The sequence below is a fragment of the Rutidosis leptorrhynchoides genome, chromosome 4 (genome assembly GCF_046630445.1).
Source record: "Rutidosis leptorrhynchoides isolate AG116_Rl617_1_P2 chromosome 4, CSIRO_AGI_Rlap_v1, whole genome shotgun sequence".
In the NCBI taxonomy this organism is placed as follows: Eukaryota; Viridiplantae; Streptophyta; class Magnoliopsida; order Asterales; family Asteraceae; genus Rutidosis; species Rutidosis leptorrhynchoides.
The window spans coordinates 475,245,482-475,266,819 of NC_092336.1; the positions used below are offsets into that span (position 1 = coordinate 475,245,482).

The 21,338-nt window shown below is 37.7% G+C and overlaps 1 protein-coding gene and 1 pseudogene across 1 annotated transcript; one reads left to right on the forward strand and one right to left on the reverse strand.

Annotated features, from left to right (window-relative positions):
• Positions 1-8,256, reverse strand: part of LOC139842304 (3-oxoacyl-[acyl-carrier-protein] synthase I, chloroplastic-like) — a 37,462-nt pseudogene extending 29,206 nt beyond the window's left edge.
• A 1,583-nt stretch (positions 8,257-9,839) lies between these two features.
• Positions 9,840-11,505, forward strand: LOC139842305 (uncharacterized). The gene is made up of 2 exons (XM_071832458.1): positions 9,840-9,875; positions 10,711-11,505. The coding sequence occupies exons 1-2, from the start codon at positions 9,840-9,842 to the stop codon at positions 11,503-11,505; spliced, it is 831 nt and encodes a 276-aa protein (XP_071688559.1).
• The last annotated feature ends 9,833 nt before the right edge of the window (positions 11,506-21,338 follow it).

Genomic DNA, 21,338 nt, shown 5'->3' on the forward strand with positions numbered 1-21,338 from the left:
AATCATTCCAATTTACATTTGACTCTTCATTATTATTAGGTGAGTCAATGGGACTTGTTCTAGAGGTAGACATCTATCACATAATATCAAACGCGTTAAGAGATTAATATATCACATAATATTCACATGTTAAAAATATATAGTTTCCAACAAAATTTGTTAAGCAATCATTTTTCAAGTAAACACGGTCGAAGTCCAGACTCACTAATGCATCCTAACAAACTAGATAAGACACACTAATGCAAAATTCTGGTTCTCTAACACCAACGCTCGGATACCAACTAAAATGTCCCGTTCTTATTGATTAAAAACGTTCCATATTAATTGATTTTGTTGCTAGGTTTTGACCTCTATATGAGACGTTTTTCAAAGACTGCATTCATTTTAAAACAAACCATAACCTTTATTTCATCAATAAAGGTTTAAAAAGCTTTACGTAGTTTATCAAATAATGATAATCTAAAATATCCTGTTTACACACGACCATTACATAATGGTTTACAATACAAATATGTTACAACAAAATAAGTTTCTTGAATGCAGTTTTTACACAATATCATACAAGCATGGACTCCAAATCTCGTCCTTATTTAAGTATGCGACAGCGGAAGCTCTTAATAATCACCTGAGAATAAACATGCTTAAAACGTCAACAAAAATGTTGGTGAGTTATAGGTTTAACCTATATATATCAAATCGTAACAATAGACCACAAGATTTCATATTTCAATACACATCCCATACATAGAGATAAAAATCATTCATATGGTGAACACCTGGTAACCGACATTAACAAGATGCATATATAAGAATATCCCCATCATTCCGGGACACCCTTCGGATATGATATAAATTTCGAAGTACTAAAGCATCCGGTACTTTGGATGGGGTTTGTTAGGCCCAATAGATCTATCTTTAGGATTCGCGTCAATTAGGGTGTCTGTTCCCTAATTCTTAGATTACCAGACTTAATAAAAAGGGGCATATTCGATTCCGATAATTCAACCATAGAATGTAGTTTCACGTACTTGTGTCTATTTTGTAAATCATTTATAAAACCTGCATGTATTCTCATCCCAAAAATATTAGATTTTAAAAGTGGGACTATAACTCACTTTCACAGATTTTTACTTCGTCGGGAAGTAAGACTTGGCCACTGGTTGATTCACGAACCTATAACAATATATACATATATATCAAAGTATGTTCAAAATATATTTACAACACTTTTAATATATTTTGATGTTTTAAGTTTATTAAGTCAGCTGTCCTCGTTAGTAACCTACAACTAGTTGTCCACAGTTAGATGTACAGAAATAAATCGATAAATATTATCTTGAATCAATCCATGACCCAGTGTATACGTATCTCAGTATTGATCACAACTCAAACTATATATATTTTGGAATCAACCTCAACCCTGTATAGCTAACTCCAACATTCACATATAGAGTGTCTATGGTTGTTCCGAAATATATATATATGTGTCAACATGATAGGTCGAAACATTGTATACGTGTCTATGGTATCTCAAGATTACATAATATACAATACAAGTTGATTAAGTTATGGTTGGAATAGATTTGTTACCAATTTTCACGTAGCTAAAATGAGAAAAATTATCCAATCTTGTTTTACCCATAACTTCTTCAAGATAAGGTGCGCGAGCTACAGGCGCGAGCTACAGGTGCTGCTCGGTCTAATAGCTCTTGTAGTTGACTCTGTAATTCTTTCATCTCGGAAGGTGCGAGTCTATAAGGTGCGCGAGCTACAGGTGCTGCTCCTGGCACTAAATCAATCTGAAACTCAACGGCTCTCTGCGGCGGCAATCCAGGCAATTCCTCTGGGAAGACATCGGAAAATTCGTTCACAATTCGAACGTCGTTCACGCTCTTCACCTCAGTTTCTACCGCTTTCACATGTTCTAGGACAGCAAAACGTCCCTTCTTCATAATCTTTTGCGCTTTCACGCAACTAATGAGGTTCAACTTCGAGGTACATCTCTCTCCATAGATAACCAGTGGTTCGCCATCTCCTTGTGGTATGCGAAGTGCTTTATCTCCACAGATAATATCGGCCTTTATCTTGCTCAACCAATCCATACCAACGATCACGTCAAAGCTTCCCATTTTGATAGGTATCAAATCAATTTCGAAATCTGCACCAGCTATGTTGATAATAGCTCCACGAATAATATGGTCAACCTTTTCAAGTTTTCCATTGGCGACCTCGACAAGCATACTTTCTTTTAACGGGACTAATGACCAATTAATCTTATCGCAAAAATGTCTACATACATAACTTCTATCAGCACCAGTATCAAACAAGACAGAAGCTAAAAGATTGTTGATTGTGAATATACCTGTCACCAAGTCGGGGTTATCGCATGCATCCCTTGCATTAACATTGAAGGCTCTACCTCGGGGTGGGCCGCCATCTTTTCGCTTGTTGGGGCATGCGTTTCTGAAATGGCCCGTCTGTCCACATTCGTAGCACTTCTTAGGTCCATTGGTGTTCGGCTTCCCATTCAGAGTAGTGACCTTGCAGTCCTTCCCGATGTGCCCAGCCAGTTGGCACTTCTCACAAACAACATTGCAATACCCAGTGTGGTGCTTGTAACATCGCTTGCATTGAGGTAAGGTTCCTTTGTAGTTCGGGTTGGTGTTGGTGTTGTTGTGATTAGGGTTTCCACCATTGTTGTGCCTCTTGGCGGGGGTTTGATCGTAGTTTCTCCCCCTGTTGTTGTTATTGTTGTTGTTGTGGTTGTTGTGGTTATTATCCCATTTCCTCTTTTCGCTACTACCAGCTTCAAACTTAGCCTTCTCCGGCTCATCAATAAGAATCTGATTCATGAGAGTATGCGCCATGCGCATTGCTTCGGGAACATTCGGCGGTTTGGATGAGGTGACATTTCCTTTGATGGACTTAGGGAGTCCCGAGAAGTATTTCTCCATGCGCTTGAACTCGGGGGTGACCATGGTAGGACACATAAGAGCCAACTCCAAAAACCTACGGTTGTAACTGTTAAGGTCGTTCCCTACGGCCTTTAACTGCATAAATTCAATTTCCATCTTCTGAATTTCGGTTCTCGGACAATACTCATCAATCATAGCCGCCTTGAATTCCTCCCATGGCGTAGCATACGCCTCATCGATACCTTTCGCTTGAGCTAACGTGTTCCACCACGTTAGCGCGCCGTCTGATAGCGTGCAAGATGCAAACTTGGTCTTATTGTCCTCCGAACAGTTGCTAACTCGGAATACTGATTCAAGTTTTTCGAACCATCTGGTGAGACCAACTGGTCCCTCGATGCCGCTGAAGTTATGCGGTTTGCAGCTCTGGAATTCCTTGTATGTACACCCATTTCGAACGGGTGGAATAACCGGTGGTGGTGGCGGTGGAGCTTCGAGATTTCTTTCTGCTAGGGCTGCAGCGACCCGTTCATTGATCATGTCCTCAATCTGGGCGGCGGTAGGTGTGGATATTCCGTTAGCCATGGTATTCTAAACAAAATTTTTGACTCAAGTCAAAATCCAATATGCAAGTAGTAATAATACAGTATATAGTGACCAACATGGAATCAAAACGTCACATGTTATTAAATAATGCATCTAGGTACAAATACCACAGAATCATTGTACAGTAATGTAAATAGAACATCGTGCAAGAATTAAATAACGCAAAGTTCCATTCATTAATAATAATAAGTTTCATACATCTGAATAAGTTCGTCCAATACATATGAAATACATGAAACGATAGCTAGATTACATCATGAAATCTAAATACAAATTCCTACGGTGAAGGCGGGTGAACTGCTCCTCGAGCCAACTGCTCCTCGAGCTCAGTGACTCGAGCTCGGAGAGTCTCAATCTCCCTCATCAGTTCCTCGTTAGAGGGAGCTGGTGGGGCAGGCGGTGCAGGTGGGGCGGGTGGTGCCGGTGGTGCTGATGTAGATGGTCCGGCTCCGGATGTAGACGGTACGTCCCTAGATGTAAGTGGTCCGTATCCAAATCTAGGTGGTACGGTTCCAGGAATAGTCAATACGTAACGGGGAACCTTACGTATCTGTGGGTCGGCAGGGTAAGGCACAACTCGTTTACGAGCAGTAACCCTACGACGATGGCCAAAAGCGTCAGTAAAAGCACGACCTCCATTCACCCCTGGAATGACGGTGCCGTCGGAACGGTACCGCTTCTTCGGCGGGGTGGAGGGTGCCTGAATAGGTCTATCAGCAGGATCCTCATCATCGCTGGAGTCGTCTGATGATGATGAATCGGCGGATGATGAGTCATCCGAATCGTGTGGTGGTGACACTGGTGGCTGAGCTGGTAATCCGAAGCGTCCGAAGGCGGCCAACATCTGTCTTGTCTGCCTGGCGGAATCACGACTAAACGTCCGTCGGGAGTGCGTCGGCAAGGCGTGCGCATGTGGTTACGAAACGGCCCTTCCCCGAACTCCGCGGGGATCTCAATACCACCAATGCGGGGCTGTGACCACGAGGGTCCGGGAGCAGACACTGGGGCAGGTGCACTAGTACCAGCTCCGGAAGTAGAAACGCCGGGATCACTAGTGGGTGTCGGGGCCGGTGTATCGGCAGTAGCAGCAGCAGGTGTAGCAGTAGGTAGGGCGACGGGGTCTGAGTCTGTACTGCCCGAAATGCCAGCAGGTGGAACATCCGACATCTGAACAAGGAAAAATAAATTTTTCATGTCAGTATGTCATAAAGCAAGCAAATAATAGGCCAACAGTTTAAATCATGTATAACGGTAACTAGCATGGCATTAACAGTAATTCGTATGAAGGTAGCATGCAATCGAAAGCAAGTAGCATCATGCAATAGTGAAATCATGTAGTAGCATACGGCATATAGCGGAAAAAGTAAGCAGTATCATGCAGTAAATTCAGCGGAAACAAGTAAACTAGCAAGTTGTAGATTAGTCCTATTAGTGAATCCTACTCGGGTCGGTCTTAGACTCACTAATGCAACCTAATTCCCTACAACCAATGCTCTGATACCAAATGTGATGCCCCGTACAAAACCATCGTGTACGAATCATCAACAACAGGATCATTACAAGGTTAAGTACTATATGCTGTAATTAAAGGAGTTGCATTCACGATAAAAAGGTGATGTCATAACCGACATCAAATGTTTTACATTTCAAAAGCATGCTTCACTAAGTAGAAGCAAATAATAAGTGTATGTGACCACAATGGTCGTTACAAGTCATAGTTCAAAAGTACGAATGTTTGAATGCAAAGTAAAGTAGTTCATGCGTGGACAACTCTAAGCAGCGGGTGTCTACAGCACAACAAGTAAGACAGCGGAAGCAACCTCAAGCACCTGAGAAATACATGCTTAAAAACGTCAACACAAAGGTTGGTGAGCTATAGTTTAAGTATAACAGTATGTAAGGTAGGCCACGAGATTTCAGTGCTACAAAGAGCGTTTCAAAGCAGTATGATAAAGTATATGTTAACCGTGGGCACTTGGTAACTAACTTAACGTTTATACCCCCTGAAAGTACACTTGGCAAGTGCGTATGTCTACGAAGTATTAAACACTCGTTAAATGCTAGCGCTACTAGCCCGAGTGGGGATGTCAAACCCTATGGATCCATATCTAAGATTCGCGTTCACCGGTTCATAAACCAATGATTAAACGTTACCGAGCTAAAGGGAATGTTTTTGCCGTTATATAACCCACACATATATAAAGTTTAAGTACTCGTGCCTAGTATGTAAAACATAAAATCCGCATGTATTCTCAGTTCCCAAAATAAGTTAAAGTAAAAAGGGAATGCTATAACTCACAATGATATGTAGTGGTAAAGTAGTAGTCGGGAAAGGTGTGCAAGTAAATGGTCCGAAGTCCTCAACCTAAGTCAAATAGTACTAAGTCAGTAAATCTTCTTAATAGGTTTAAAAGTATGTATTTAAGGTCTTAAGGGTCATCATCAATCATCATTAAACAAAAGGCGTAAAGTAGGTTTCGTTTATGAAAGTAGCTTAAAACAAAGTCTGACTTCAGTCAGTCACCACGGCCTCTACCCTTACTGAATTAAGGTTAGACCAGTGGCCATGGCTCCGTCTATGAGTCCCTTAAGTGTGGTAAAATTTACAGAAGCAAAATCGTCTTGGTTTGACCGTGGCGACGGTCTAAGTGCGAGTAGGTCAGAAATTTATGCACAACGTTAAAGGACATAGTAACGATCGGAGGGCCATAAATCCTAAACCGTAACTCGGATTAAGACGAGTCCTATATGAAAAGTTATCTACTCGAATAGTTCTATCTAAAAATCAAGGTTAGAACAGCCCAGGTCTACTGGTCTGTTCCAGAAGCATCAGGTCAGTAGGTTTTGGACAGAAGCAGTGAGTTTAAAAGGGTTCCGGTGGTCTTGGTGCTTGATGTTCATCATGGTTCTCATCCTTGATGCATATAGCTTCAAGTGTACAACTCATGGATGTGGTTACATCATCTTAACCAAGTCTTGACCATCATAACACTAGTGCAAGTCTAAGACATGAAGCACAACTCACTTAAGAGTTGCATGTAGTTTGATGAACCAAAGTTACATCAAAGTCTTAGGTTTGACACTTACATGAACTATAAACTTGAAAGTTAACTAACTAATCAAGATCATAAGTAGTAGAACATAGTTCTTAGTTTGATCTTGAAGATCCAAGACTCAAAAGTCTAGATCCAAAGTTATATTTAAAGAAAACTTATTTGTGTGTTCTTGAACTTTCAAAGTTAACTTAATTTGTTCAAGAGATATGAGATCAAGACTAACTTGTAGTACTTGACCATATAACTAACTACATGAAATTAAAGTGCATAAATTGAAGAAGTAAACTTAAATAAACAAGAAAAAGATTCATGGTTGTTCATACTTTTTAAAGATTCAACCAAAGTTGATCTTTAAGTAAAGTAAACTTTAAGTTTACTTCCATGACTTACAAGTATGATTTTATAAACCCATGAACTTAAATCTTTTGATGCAACATATGTAGAACATAAACTAGTAAGCTTAGTTCTTGTTTGTTCTTGAAAACACAAGATATTATGAAGAATTCAAACTAGTAAGTTTGATTCTTGAAAGCTAGTAATTAAGTAACAAGAAACTACAAAGTAAGTAACAACAACATGATTTAAATAACTAGTAATCAAAGACAAGTAACATTTAAATAAAAGAATGATGATGATGAAGATGTAGATTTCGGTTTTTAGAAGTAAAAAGGAGAGAAAAGTTATCTTGCTACTTACTAGATTTGAGAGAAAAGCAAGAGAGAAAAGAGAGAAACTTGAAAGTGTTTTTGTGTGTGTGTTTTTGAGAAATGAGTGAGCAAGTGAACAAGTGAGTAAAAATAAGATTTTTGAATCCCTTTAGACAAGGGGTGCCGGCGGCTTAGGATGGGAACAAGGGAAGGAGATTACACTCTAGTCACTTACATGTAAAGCTTTACAAAAGTTGGATATTAGATGTATGTGCATGGGGATTAAGACATAACTAGATTTCAATCCTTACAAACTAACTAGTCACCATTTAATTGATACTTACACTTTGAAAGAGTGGGCTAACTAAGCCCACTTAAAGGTAGGGTGGGCTTACAAGTCTTAATTCATGAGTCCATTAACTAATCAAAGCCCAAGTTCAAATAAATCACAAGTTAAATCAATTAAAGCCCAAGTAACTAACTAATAGCCTTAGTTAATTAAAATGATTAATAAATTTAATCATGAATGTAAATAATATCTAAAAATATTATTCGTGAAAGTTCCGGGTGTCACAAAGACGTTTCGGGCCATTAAAGTCAAGTTCGGGCAATCATGGCAACATGTAAATGTAATAACGTACATTCGTTTAATCACACGTATTAATAATAATAATTATTAATAAATAAATGTTGGAGATTCTAGGGTCGTTACAACTTACTAATTCTAGACTAATCTATATTAATCTAGAAAAACATTATAATATTTTAACACAACCCGATTCCACTTTTCCCTGCTAAAAGTTTCTCATAGTACGTCTCCACATCGTTCCAAAATACAGATACCACTCCCATACCCGTAATCACAACCCGTTTTTTAGGGTCCGTTTCACGTTTCGGGACTGCGACTGTGGACATTTTTACGGTGAGTGTGCTGTGGGATTTGACATTCATGGGTGATGAAGAAGTGGGTCGGAGTCGGACCGGGTCATATGGGGAGACCCAAATTTGGGTTTTAGTCAAGATTTTAGCTTGCATGGTTGTGTTTATGAGGTAATGATAAACATGGCATTAGTGTGTTTTAAAAAGTGTAAAACTAGAAACATATAAATAAACCCAAATATTAAGTGGTTTATTTATAGTAGTACTACTTAGAAAGGAGTGGAGCTTGAGGAAGGCTGGCCCTCAGGGGCGATTTTATGGAGGGACAAGCGGGGGCAGGTGCCCCCGTGAATTTACAATTTTCAGTGTAAAAGTTTTGGATTTTTCGACTTTGCCCCGGTGAATTTTTTTTTGCCCAAAAACATACATAATTTGTCTTAAAACCTTCAAATTTTTCCCAAAAATCTCCAAATTTTACCCCAAAACCTTCAAATTTTGCCTTCAAACCTCCATAATTTGCCTAAAAAACTTCATTTTTTGCCCCAAAACCTCCATATTTTGACCAAAAAATTTGCTACAATTTTAATTTTTTTTTTTCCCCCGATGAAAAAAAAACCTGGTACCGCCACTGCTGCCCCCTCTTGCTTATTACGTACTGTACTACTGTAGTTCACACTGAGATAGATTTCTTAAACTTAGTTAACATAATTATTCTAGTTACTTATGCATTTCACTTTTTGATTATATGATTTTGTTTGTCGTTTTAAAGTATAAGATACTAGGAGTAATATTTATAGATACAATATCGTTAAAGATCAAGCCCCACTAATTCTGAATTCTACCCCGCCTCTACACTTATGGACCTAGAAATTTATAGTGTTCTTAATTCGAATTTAATATATACATATATAATTCGGTTATTTGGTTATGGAGTTTTTATTAGATATTAATTTAAAGTATCCTGAATTCTGGAAGGTTCTACATGTTAATTTGGAGAGCAAGGTGGATTTGGAGAGCAAGAAAAGTTTGAAGGGCAAGAAGAGCTTGGTGTAACTGATGTTTGCACGATAGTATCTTCAGGTTAATTGATCATAAAGTTGATTTGGGTTGCGATAACGGAAATCATACAACGAAAATAAGGGATTCAATCAATATAACGGAAAATAAGGGATTCAATCAATATAACGGAAATCATACAAATCATATTCAATGGATTTGAATATCATATGGGTGGAACTGCTTTCTTAGCTTCTGATCTATTCTTTCCAATTCGGAATCCGATCAAATGTTTTCTTTATGAGAACATCAATTTCATTTCGTTGAGAAGCTGCATAATTTGTGTCCAATAATCCTCATTTTTAATGAGACCTCCCTTCAAATCAAATAACAATCAATCGTTATCCAATATATCATCGGAATCATCCCTATATCAAATTAATGTACTCGGTATTGTAGAGACACACCTTCCTGTTTGTGAATCAAAAACTCCGATCTACCATCAAATCAACTCAAGTTTGTCTCTATGTTAAAATCAACTCATCAAATTTGCTGTTCTTGATCTGTCAGGTGTTATTTTTTCATTATATTTCTTTTAATAATCTTTAGATCTTATATTTCTTTTAATAATCTTTAGATCTTTTATTGCTACCCGTTTGTTTGAAATCTCTTATGGGTATTCAATAATTCATAATTCATGCTTATTACTACCGATCTGAGCTCAACAACCCGAAAGTTCATAAATGGCGGTTGAGAGAGGGATGTATAAAGGGGTGGAGGTGGGTAAAGATAAAGTCGTCATTTCTTATTTACAATATGCGGATGATATGATTTTTTTGGCGAATGGAGTAGACGTAATACACGAAATTTAATGTACTTGTTGGAATGCTTTGAACGGGCTTTGGGGTTGAAGGTTAATTATAATAAAAGTCAATTATTTGGGATAGGCATTAGTAATGATAACATGGAAGCTCTTGCGTCTTGGTGTTCGTGTCTTGCCGGTCGATTGCCTTTCATGTATTTGAGTATTCCCGTGGGTAATAAGATGAAAAATTGAATGATTGGTCCCGGGTGATCGAGAAATTTAACAAGAGGTTAGCGGATTGGAGAGCAAAAATGATTTCATTCGGTGGACGGTTAACTTTACTTAAGTCGGTTCTCTCTAGCCTACCTCTGTATTACTTCTCGCTCTTTCGTGCCCCCACTTGTGTGCTAAATTCTCTCGAGAGTGTGAGACGGAATTTTTTTTGGGGCGGGACGGGTTCTAACTCTAAAATGTCATGGGTTAAGTGGGAAAAAATCCTTCTTCCTCACAAAAAAGGAGGTTTAAATATCATGTCCTTAAAAAGTAAAAATTTAGCTCTTCTTTGTAAGTGGTGGTGGAGGTTTAAAACCGAAACTAACACTTTGTGGGTCACCGTAATTAGTAGCATTTATGGTTCTAATGGTGGTCTTGTGCTTGGAAACAGGCTTGTTCGGAAATCAAACGCTAGCCTTTGGAATTCTATTTGTGTTGCAGGAAAACATGTGGACGGATTAGGGATTTCTTTCTCTAAGTCGTTCATACGCTTGATCGGGGACGGGAACAGCACCTCTTTTTGGAATGACATTTAGGTGGGGAACGCAAGCTTCAAAGACAGATTCAAAAGATTATACAGGCTCGAGATTGACAAAGATATCAACATCAGTAACAAAATTGAAGAATTTAAGGGAGATGGGCTCAGCAATTGGGCCTATCCACCTATGGGCCGAACGAATAGTGAACTAATTGAGTTGCGAGATACTGTTCGAAACTTGCAGCTGGTCGAAGATAAAAAAGACTGTTGGAACTGGAATCTCAATTCGAAGGGTACATATACGGTCAAAGACTGTTCGGTTCTAGTGGACAAAGTCATCCTACCACGTGCGGTTAATTCAATTGAGTCGTTGCGAAATGGTTTGGTTCCAAAAAAAGTAGAGGTGTTTATTTGGCGGGCGAGATTAGGTCGTCTACCGGTAAGGTTCGAGTTAGATAAACGGGGCATCGATTTGAACAGCGTGAGATGTCCGATTTGTGATGGTAACATTGAGACGGTGGAGCATATACTTTTTTCTTGTCAAATGGCAAAAGACATATGGGCTAAAGTCCTTAAATGGTGGGGGTATAATTCGGCTTTATTCGGGTATGAGGATATTTTTAATGGTACCTTCGGCTACGTAGCACATGATCACAAAAGGAACCAATGGCAAGCGGTTTGTTGGGTGGTTTGCTACATTCTATGGAAGAATAGAAATGCAAAGGTGTTCAAGAATAAGCTCGAGACGGTACCATCTTTATTTAACGAGGTTCAAGTTCTTTCATACGATTGGATTTCACGACATTGCAAGGGTCATATTATGGATTGGCTTCAATGGTTCTCACACCCTTAGTTTTTTTTCTCCTTTTGTTAGTTGCAATCTTTGCAATTAGCTTAGGGCGGTGTAATTTGTTTTCTCTATTTCTTTCGTGATGTATCGTGTTGTTAAGGTTGCCCAGTCAACCATGTACTATTCGTGATTGTTTAATATAAGTCCTTCTTGCTTTTTTTAAAAAAAAAAAAAAAAAAAAATTGAATATCATATGGGTTCAATTATAACATGGATTCAACACAATTAAAATCATACCTGCTTTAAGCACGCTACTTATTACTTCGTAGTATATAAAAGGTCGCCCAAAATCGAAAAACCTTAACTGGAAAACGTGCCGACGAGTTTCTGTGTACTGGAAATATTATACAAAATTAGTGCCGTTTTGTGCGTAAAATTGCAGCGATTAAATCTGCTGTGGCGGCGAGGTTTATCAAAGGCGTCGGAGGCAATAATGGGCGGTGTTAATGGTGTGGGTGTAGGAGCGACGGTTTGGGTTAGGGTTTTTTTGCTCCGTAATGTTTTCAGAGATCAATTGTATAGAGGCACATGTAATTTTATGGGTTAAACACTGATTAATTAGGGATTAATATGGGATTAACATGTGGAAATTAAGGTGTAGGGTGATTTTGTGATTGATGGCTAAGTTGTGCTTGGTGGTCAAGTTGTGCTTGATGGTCAAGTTACACTTGATGGCCAAGTTCAAGTTTGCTATAAAAGGAGGTTAACCTTCATTCCAAAATGCACCAAAAAAACAATACACTTTAAGTTTAAGTCGAGTAGAGTCGAATCTTTAGAGAGTGTAGTCAGTTTAAAGAGAGTGGTCGGTCTATGTCATTGTAACGATTTTGTGATATAGTGGAAATTTTCTCTTTGGGAGGCCGTGGTTTTTCTCCGTTTCGGGATTTCCACGTAAATACTTGTGTTGTTAATTTCTCTACTGTTGGACTGGGTTTTGTGAACTAGTTGGGGCCATTTTTCCCAATACTCTATTGTAACCGAACGACGGACTTTGACTATTGGTTTATTGTGTTACTTAGATGATTGTATATATCGCATGCTTATATTTAATCGTTGGTCGGTTATGTAACGAGATGAAATGTTTAATTCAAAGTTAAACTGACTTGTCCATCGCATGATAGTCGGAGGCTGTCACATGATGGAGTGACTTTGTTTCACGATAGAGTTAAGTCGGTGGAATATTAAATAATATTGTTAATCGCATAAATCTGACGTACAACAGACAGAGTCTATCGCACGAAAAATAGCTGACAATATATAAATAAGGGTTACGGGTTTCATTCTAATGTTACACACTTTGCACAAACCTTAGCCAAGTATTCTTTGAGGTTTTCGTTTCCATTCAATCCCAATACGAATAACAACTCTAGGTGTCGATCTAATCTCTTGTAGGTTTGTTTCTTCAAACTCGAAAGTTAATGTTTATTCGATTAAACTCTTTTCTAGTGAATTTCGCCTCTAGATTAGGTATAACTTTTGTTGTAAGGTCCGATTAGCATCGAACATGAATAAATGAATGTGTTTGGTCGCTACAATGCGTGCTGCTTATACTACTACTAAAGTTAGCTAAAAAGTAATAATATAAAATTTTAATCAGATATCCTCTATTAGTAAGATGGTACGATCTCGATCTTATAAAAGGAAGATCGATTTAAGAATCACGGAAGAGCAATCATGGAATCTTGAATCGTGCTTAGGATGTTGTACACTACTACATTTATCCTCATTTGGACCTCATTATATAGACGTGTTAATAAATTAACATGTCTATATAAACAAATGAACACGTCTAATTAAAAAAAGGGCGGAACACGTCTAAATACGTTACTATTTAGAAGTGTTAACACGAAAAAAATGAGGAACACGTCTAAATACATTACCATTTAGATGTGTTGACGACCATAAAAAGGAACACGTCTAAATATATTACTATTTAGACGTGTTGACACGTCTAATTAATCAAAAAGAAGGAACACATCTAATTGATCAAAAAGAAGGAACACGTCTAAATATGTAAATATTTAGACGTGTTGACACGTTTAATTTAATTTAATTACCCATTTTTATAACTAGCTTACTGATTCGCTTAGAAACCGTTTTCCAAAACCTGCCCCACCAAAGCAATCCATTTACGCGTTTTTTAAAAAACTCTCCCCCTTCTCTTCGTTACCTGTTTACATTAGGCTTCTCCTCCATCATCTTCACCACCTCTTTAATCTTCATTTCCCACATCTTCGCCACCTCTTTGGGTTCTTCTAACCATCGAACAATTGTTGCTTATTAGTAGTTGTTTCACGTTTTCCAATTGTCAATCTTTGTGAAGATTTTCTCAGTTTGGGAAAAAATTAGAGTTATGGCGATTAAGGCTTTGAACGTGGAGCCTAAAAGGAACGACTCAATTGTTCTTACCATTGCTACTGTCTTTGCTCCTGGTATGTTTATTATACTTTTAGGGTTTTTTTTTATTAATTATACAGTTATGTTTAATTTAAGGTATTTTTTATTGATTATACTTTTATGTCGATTATATTTTTAGAGTTTTTTTATTGATTATACAGTTATGTTTAATTTAAGGTATTTTATGCTTAATTTCAAGATTATACAAAAAAATTTAATACGTCTAATTGGCGATTTTGGTAGTAGTGGTAGATCATCACAGGATGACATGACATCTCAATATACTCAAAGGATTCTAAGGTTCACATAATACTAACAACACGTATTATAGTGTTTGGAGAAATGATGAAGGTTCACAAGTATACTAAGAGTATTGAACCATTCAAAGTTGAAATATCAAGCAATTATATTTTTTTAGTTACTAAGTTAAAAAGTTTATATATTAACTTTACACCATTTATAGAATTTATTCAAACTAATTATCAAATAGTTTATTGTTATTCAGAACTAAGTTTAATGAGAACCGTTGAACCATTTGAACCATTCAACATTTAATCATTATGTTTTATCAAATGCACCATAAATAATATATCATACATCTCCTCTATTTTTGCTCTTTGTTTTGGCCGTTGGTCCTTTTTTAGATGTCCAGCTCTTTTTTTGCCTTTGGCCTCTGGATAGTTAATAGATCGATGTTGTTTCTGCTCCATACAAAGGAGAGGCTATGCCACTATGTAAGACCCGATTATTTATTTTACAGAAGTATAAATAGGGTACATGAAGTGTGGGTAACTTGGTGTAATTAAACAGAGGTCTGGGGCTTTCCAGACCATGGTGCACTCAGCGCACACTTAAGGGTGCGCGTGGCGCACTACACCTGGGTACAGTTTTTCCAGCTTTTTAAATTAAGTTAAATGATGGGGCATTTTGGTCTTTTCACTTGAGGCCGGTTTAGGGCATTAGTGGCCAGTTGTGTGTGGTTGAAAAATACATTCAACACTCCACCAAACACCTCTTCTCTCCAAGTTGAATTCCTAGAGTGAGAAACCCATTTAAGAGAAAGAAAGCTCGAATCGAGAAGGAGGAAGTTGATTTCGGGTCAAAGCGCGTGTGTTAAAGTTGTTCATCTAATCACTAGCTACGTTGTGATTGTGGTGGTAAGTTCTAACTTTGATTTCCTTATTTTAATTTGTTTAAGGGTTAGGGTTTGGGTTAGTGATGAACATAAAACCCATATTTGGTGATTTTGGGTGTTCTTGGGTAAGATTGGGTCATGAGGACCCAAGGATGACTAACCTAGGGTTTTGAAAATGTTAAATGAACTTATGAGTCATAATTGGTTAGTTAATTACTAGCACACCTAGTTATTAAGCAAATAGGTGTTAATGGGGTTAGTGGATGACCCGAAATAGGTGTGTGACTTAAAATAGTTAAATGGGTAATAATTGACCTAGTTGGGAAAGATGGGTATGGAATACCCTAATTGTGAAATAGTTAGTGTTGTTTGACCTTAGTCACTAGCTTTTAGTGATATGGGATGGTCTTGACCTTGAATGGACGATTTTGGTGAAAAGGGGGCATTTAATGCATTTAAGTCATTAAATGCACGTGAGTGAATGATTTGTGTTTAGTCCAACTAATTTGTGTGTTGATTGAGTACTTATTGTATTAGGTACTTTGCCTTGAAGCTTGCGGAAGTATAAAACATTCACCGAAGGCGTTAAGGTGAGTGGAATAATTATGCATGTATGTATATAGTTTATTTATTTGTATGCTATGGCATGAACTACGGAGCCGGTAGTGCCATAGAATGTGCGAGTGTGACATGATGTGACCCACGGAGCCAGTAGCATCATGGTACATGTGTTGTAGTGTGAACCACGGAGCTGGTAGCACTATAGCACGAGTCGTCAAAGTGTGCACCACGGAGTGGGTAGCACTATAAAATGAGGTGTGAACCACGGAGCCGGTAACACCAAAGTGTGAACCACGGAGCCGGTAGCACTATAAAAGAGTATGACTCGAGTTGTGATGTGAACCATGGAGCCGGTAGCATCAAAGTGTGAACCACGGATCCGGTAGCACTATAAAATGAGGTGTGAACCACGGAGCCGGTAACACCAAAGTGTGAACCACGGAGCCGGTAGCACTATAAAAGGGTATGACTCAAATGCGTAGTGACGTGAACCACGGAGCCGGTAGCGTCATAGCATTGCGTATGGTGTGAACCACGGAGCCGGTAGCAACATGAAGCGTTTATGGTTAACCATATAGTTTGTGTATGTGTTGTTGTATAACATAATATATTATTTCGGTGAATATGTTATTGATTAGGCTAGTTGTGATATTTGGAGGTTATTAGCTTATACTCGGAGTTGGTATGCTAATTTTTATTACTAGCGATTATACGGTGTGTGTAAGTGTATGTAAGTAGGTATATTATATATGTATATGTATAATTATTGCATTCACTAAGCTTTGCTTATCCTCTCATTGTTTACCTTTTTATAGGCTCTGGCGTGGACAAGGGTAAGGGCGTTCGTTCGGATTAGTGACCCCACTTTGTTTTGATAAGAGACGCTTTTGGCATATAGCTTTTGGAGTTTGACCGACATTTAGGTAGTTTAACCCCCAAACACCATGCTCATAGTGTCGTTTGGAATTTAAACTAGTGTGGTCGAAACTCATACTTTGTACGAAACTCGTATTACGGCATATATGTGCCCGGTTTTGTAATACTTGTTTTATTATTGAAACGTGTTAGTTTTACATATTAGAACATGTTGTAAAAAGCGTTTCGTCTAAATATGTCGGGAAGTGGGATTTAATTGAAATTTGACAAACCGGACAGAAGCTGTTGGAGCTTGTGCACGCCGCGCACCCTAGGGTGCTGCGCGCCGCGCACCTATGCTGAATAAAAAAAATATTTCATGTATTTGGTTGGATATTGGGTTGGGTCGTTACAAGTGGTATCAGAGCATGGTCTAAGGGATTTTGGCGACTTGAGATTGGTGCCTAGATTTAGACTTGATTGTGTGTGCGCTTTATGCGGGACTTGTAGTATTTCGGGTCGGACCGGGAGTGGTTAGTGTCTAGGTTTATGTGAACTAACCTTGCGCTAATTGTTTTGTGTTGTGGTTGCAATCATCAAGCGAGATAGACGTTGTACTAGCAAGTTAATGTGACGTGCACGCGTAACAATGTTTAGCTACCATTGTTACGGGTTTAAATCGTGTCAAACGAGCGATGTACGATGAGTGTCAAGCAAGATGGGGCGGTGTGGTATATATGTCGTTTCCTTTACGTTTCGTTGTTTAATCGATGTGCATTCTTTAGAATGAAGACGGAAGATGGGATAGGAATAGACGCGCCTACTCATGAAAGGAAGGATGAGTTAACGGTGAGGGTTGGGGCCGTACTCGGACGTTATGTCTCGGGTTTGGCCAACGAAGTTAGACAAGTAGTCAAGGAGTCAATCGAAGGACGAGTAACCGAATTAGTCCGAGACCAAGTGACTAAGATTGTAAGGGAAAAGTTTGAGAAGAGGTTTTCCGAACCTCGAGGTAGTGGTGATGAAGAAGTACTTGCAAGGTTAGAGTTAAGTGCTCTTGGTAAGAGGACGAGAAGTGCGCCTGAAGACGTCGGAAACATGAAAAATAAGAGTAAGAGAGGTTACGTACCTTCGTGCTATAATTGTGCGCAACGGGGTCATTTGTCGCGTGATTGCCCAAATGCACCTTCTAACAACGAGACATGTTTTAAGTGTCAAAAAGAGGGACACCGAAAGGCGGAGTGTCCCGATTTGTTTAATGATCAAGGTAAAAGTGTAGTGGAGAGCACGGGTAGTGTGGTGAAGGGAATGTCGGGATCCAGTGTGTCAAGATGTTACAATTGTGGGCAAAAGGGACATAAGTCTCACGAGTGTCCGTCGGGCAAGACAATATGTTTTTACTGTCGGAAGGAAGGGCACCGGAAGTCAGAATGTCTCGAATTGGTTGTTAGACAGATTTGTAAGTTGGAAGATTTCGCGCCTACGTGTTATAATTATCTACAACGAGGTCATTTGGCACGAGATTGTGCGAGTATACCTTTGAGCACGATCAAGTGCTTTATTTGCCAGAAGGAGGGACACCGAAAGTCAGAGTGTTCTGAATCGTTTTCCGATCGGGTTAAGAGGTTAGAGCACGAGTATTCGATGGATAGTGAAGCACGGAAGTCCAACGACGCTGCCTCGGGTAGTTTCGTTTTAATACAAATATGCCTTATGATTAATTGTTGAGCATCGATGAATTCGGGTATGTGATGTCGTGCGAGGTATACATAAAATAGCTATTAATTTTTTACAATGAAATACTATTAAATACGATATAATTTTACACAAGATATTTATTTATTTAGAGAATGGATATACTTAAACCTTGCTACAACACTTATAGGCAGTGTACCTAATCGTACAGTAGTGTAGTTTTTAGTAAGTCCGGTTCGTTCCATGTGAAATCTTTTTAAACAAAGCTTAACGCTATATTAGTTTACTTTTATAAAAATACAAATATATATATAAGTAATATTATTATTATAAAGGGGGATTTTTAGCGTTTAATGACCGGTTTGTCGATTTTAAAACTTTAGTCGCAGTTAAAACCAAATGTAAAATACCAAAAATAAATACAAGACTTAATTTAAAGTGTAAAGTAAATAACGATAATGAAATTGCGAATAATAAAAGTGCGCTAAAATAAACTTGCGATAATTAAAAGTACAATAATTAAAAGTGCAATTAAATATAATAACAATAAATATGCGATAATTAGAAGTGCAATTAAATATAAAATAAAGGAAATTAAATATGAAATAAAAGAATTATGCTTATTTAAACTTCCGTAATCATGATGTTTGACGTGTTGATTTTAAGCCCATGGGTTAATTGTCCTTTGTCCTGGATTATTTAATATATCCATACGGATTTGTCCATAATAGTCCATCAGTCATAAATATAAAGAGCGAAAGCCTTCGTCAAATTATTCTTATTCCCGAAGTCAAATATTCCAACTAATTGGGGATTCGAATTGTAACAAGGTTTTAATACTTTGTTTAATGAATACACCAGGTTATCGACTACGTGTAAACCAAGGTTTTACTACTTTGTTAACAATTACACCAATTACCCTTGAATATAATTCACCCATGTTTCAACAAGTCTATTAACTATTAATCCAGTTCCGTATCCGGTAAAATGAATAATTATTGGTATTTATAGATATCCCGCCCACCGTACCCAGTCAAGCGTATGTGGTTATATATAAATACGTCAAATTATAAGTTTGTATATTAAATTAACAAGGTATTGTTTAGTTAATATAAAACCCATTAATAGCCCATAGTCTAATTTTCACAAGTGTCGTTCTTTTATCCAAACCCCAATTATAGTACAAAGCCCAATTACCCAATTTTAGTAATTAGCCCAACATCATGATTACTTTGGATTAAATAAGCATAATAATAACTTAGCTACGAGACATTAATGTAAAAAGGTTGAACATAACTTACAATGATTAAAAATAGCGTAGCGTTACACGGACAGAATTTCGACTTACACCCTTACAATATTCGCTAACATACCCTTATTATTAGGATTAAAATTAAAATTAAAATTAAAATTAAAATATAAATATAAATATTTACGTAGTATTATGAGAGAAGAAGAAAAAAGATGAATTTTTACGATCAGAATGTGCGAGCTTTATAGGGACTATCAGAAATTGGGGCTCCGCGACTCGCGGCATTTTTGGCCTTCAAACTCCGCGAGTCGCGGAGTTTGCTTTTAAAGCTCAGAGGAGTTTGGCTCTTTGTTTACCGACGGTTTTAAATAAATATAATATATTAAATAATTATAAGAATTATTTAAATATTATATTATATTTATGTGCATAGTTGACTTGTAATTTTTAGTCCGTTGCGTCGAGCGTTGAGAGTTGACTCTGGTCCCGGTTCCGGATTTTCGAACGTCCTTGCGTACAATTTTAATATCTTGTACTTTGTGTTTTAAATCTTGTACTCTTGTAATTTCGAGACGTTTCTTATCAATAATTGGAACCTCTTTGATTGTCTTTTGTACTTTTGAGCTTTTTGGTCGTTTGCGTCTTCAATTCGTCGAATCTGTCTTTTGTCTTCACCTTTTATTATTTAAACGAATATCACTTGTAAATAGAACAATTGCAACTAAAAGCTTGTCTTTCTTGAGGAATAATGCTATGAAATATATGTTCGTTTTTAGCATTATCAAATATTCCCACACTTGAGCGTTGCTTGTCCTCAAGCAATATCGTCTTGAAATACTAGAATCACTTCTTTATTCTTCACACTTTGTACATCAGTGATTTCTATACGGCGGTATAAACAATGGTAGTAACGATATGGTTTACAGTCCCACATGACTATAAAATTTAGATCCATTAAGGAAATTGGATCTTTATGAAAACATTTGATCTTTTGAAAATTAAATCTAGTTTTTACCCTAGATAAGTTTTCCAGAATAACCCTTCACCGGTGTTTGCAAAATATTTTTGTGGGTTGTGTGGGTTTCAGATTTGAAAATTTTAGCTCAACACTTATTGTTTTGTGTTACCCACTTGCTAACCTTGTATTAGGAAAGCAACACGTCCAGTTTACTTGTCCCGTATATTACCTTTCGGTAAACTACCGTCCGGTTGTAAAGGAAAGCGTTGAACAAGCAACTGTTAAGGCAATGTCCCCTGACATGCTTTTAATTATGGTCTATAACGTGTCGAACGCAATTACTATCCTTGGTAGGAGCAATAGTAAAGCTTACCCTTATAATTTTTCGGTCTGGCACAAGGTCCTGTCTTTGACCACTATGCAACTACCGTTCTTACGGTTGACACCCGATTTGGTTCAGGTGACCTAATGAATTCCAGGTGAATTCCTAGGATTTTACGTTCAATGGTAATGAACGCATTGAAAATAGGGTTTTCAGAAAACAAATCGGTTTGTAATTTTGATCAAAATATTTTCTCGTTCAAGCTCGAGTTTAGATATCATTGAATTCCATGAGTTTGTAATTCTCAATCTTTAAGGTCAATCTCTAGGATTGAGTAATATCAGTCTTAAAAGCTGATTTTTGATCTTTTAAGGAGATTATCCTTTCTGGGGATCTGATTCATTAGTCTTATCAAGCTAATTTGCATGGTGCCCCTCCATTGTACGAGATAAATCCTTCTCATGGTTAGGATAAATCTGACCACTTGGCGACCCTGTTTAATGCTGAGGTCCATGGATTTCCTGCTGATTTTAGTGATGACTTTTCTAGATTTTTCGTCAACCTACAGCTGGTCTGGACGACAACTTCATGACCTAAATCAAGAAGCGCGTGTCTTTTTCGGAAGACTTTACTTCCTTTTAATGATGGAATTGATTCATCG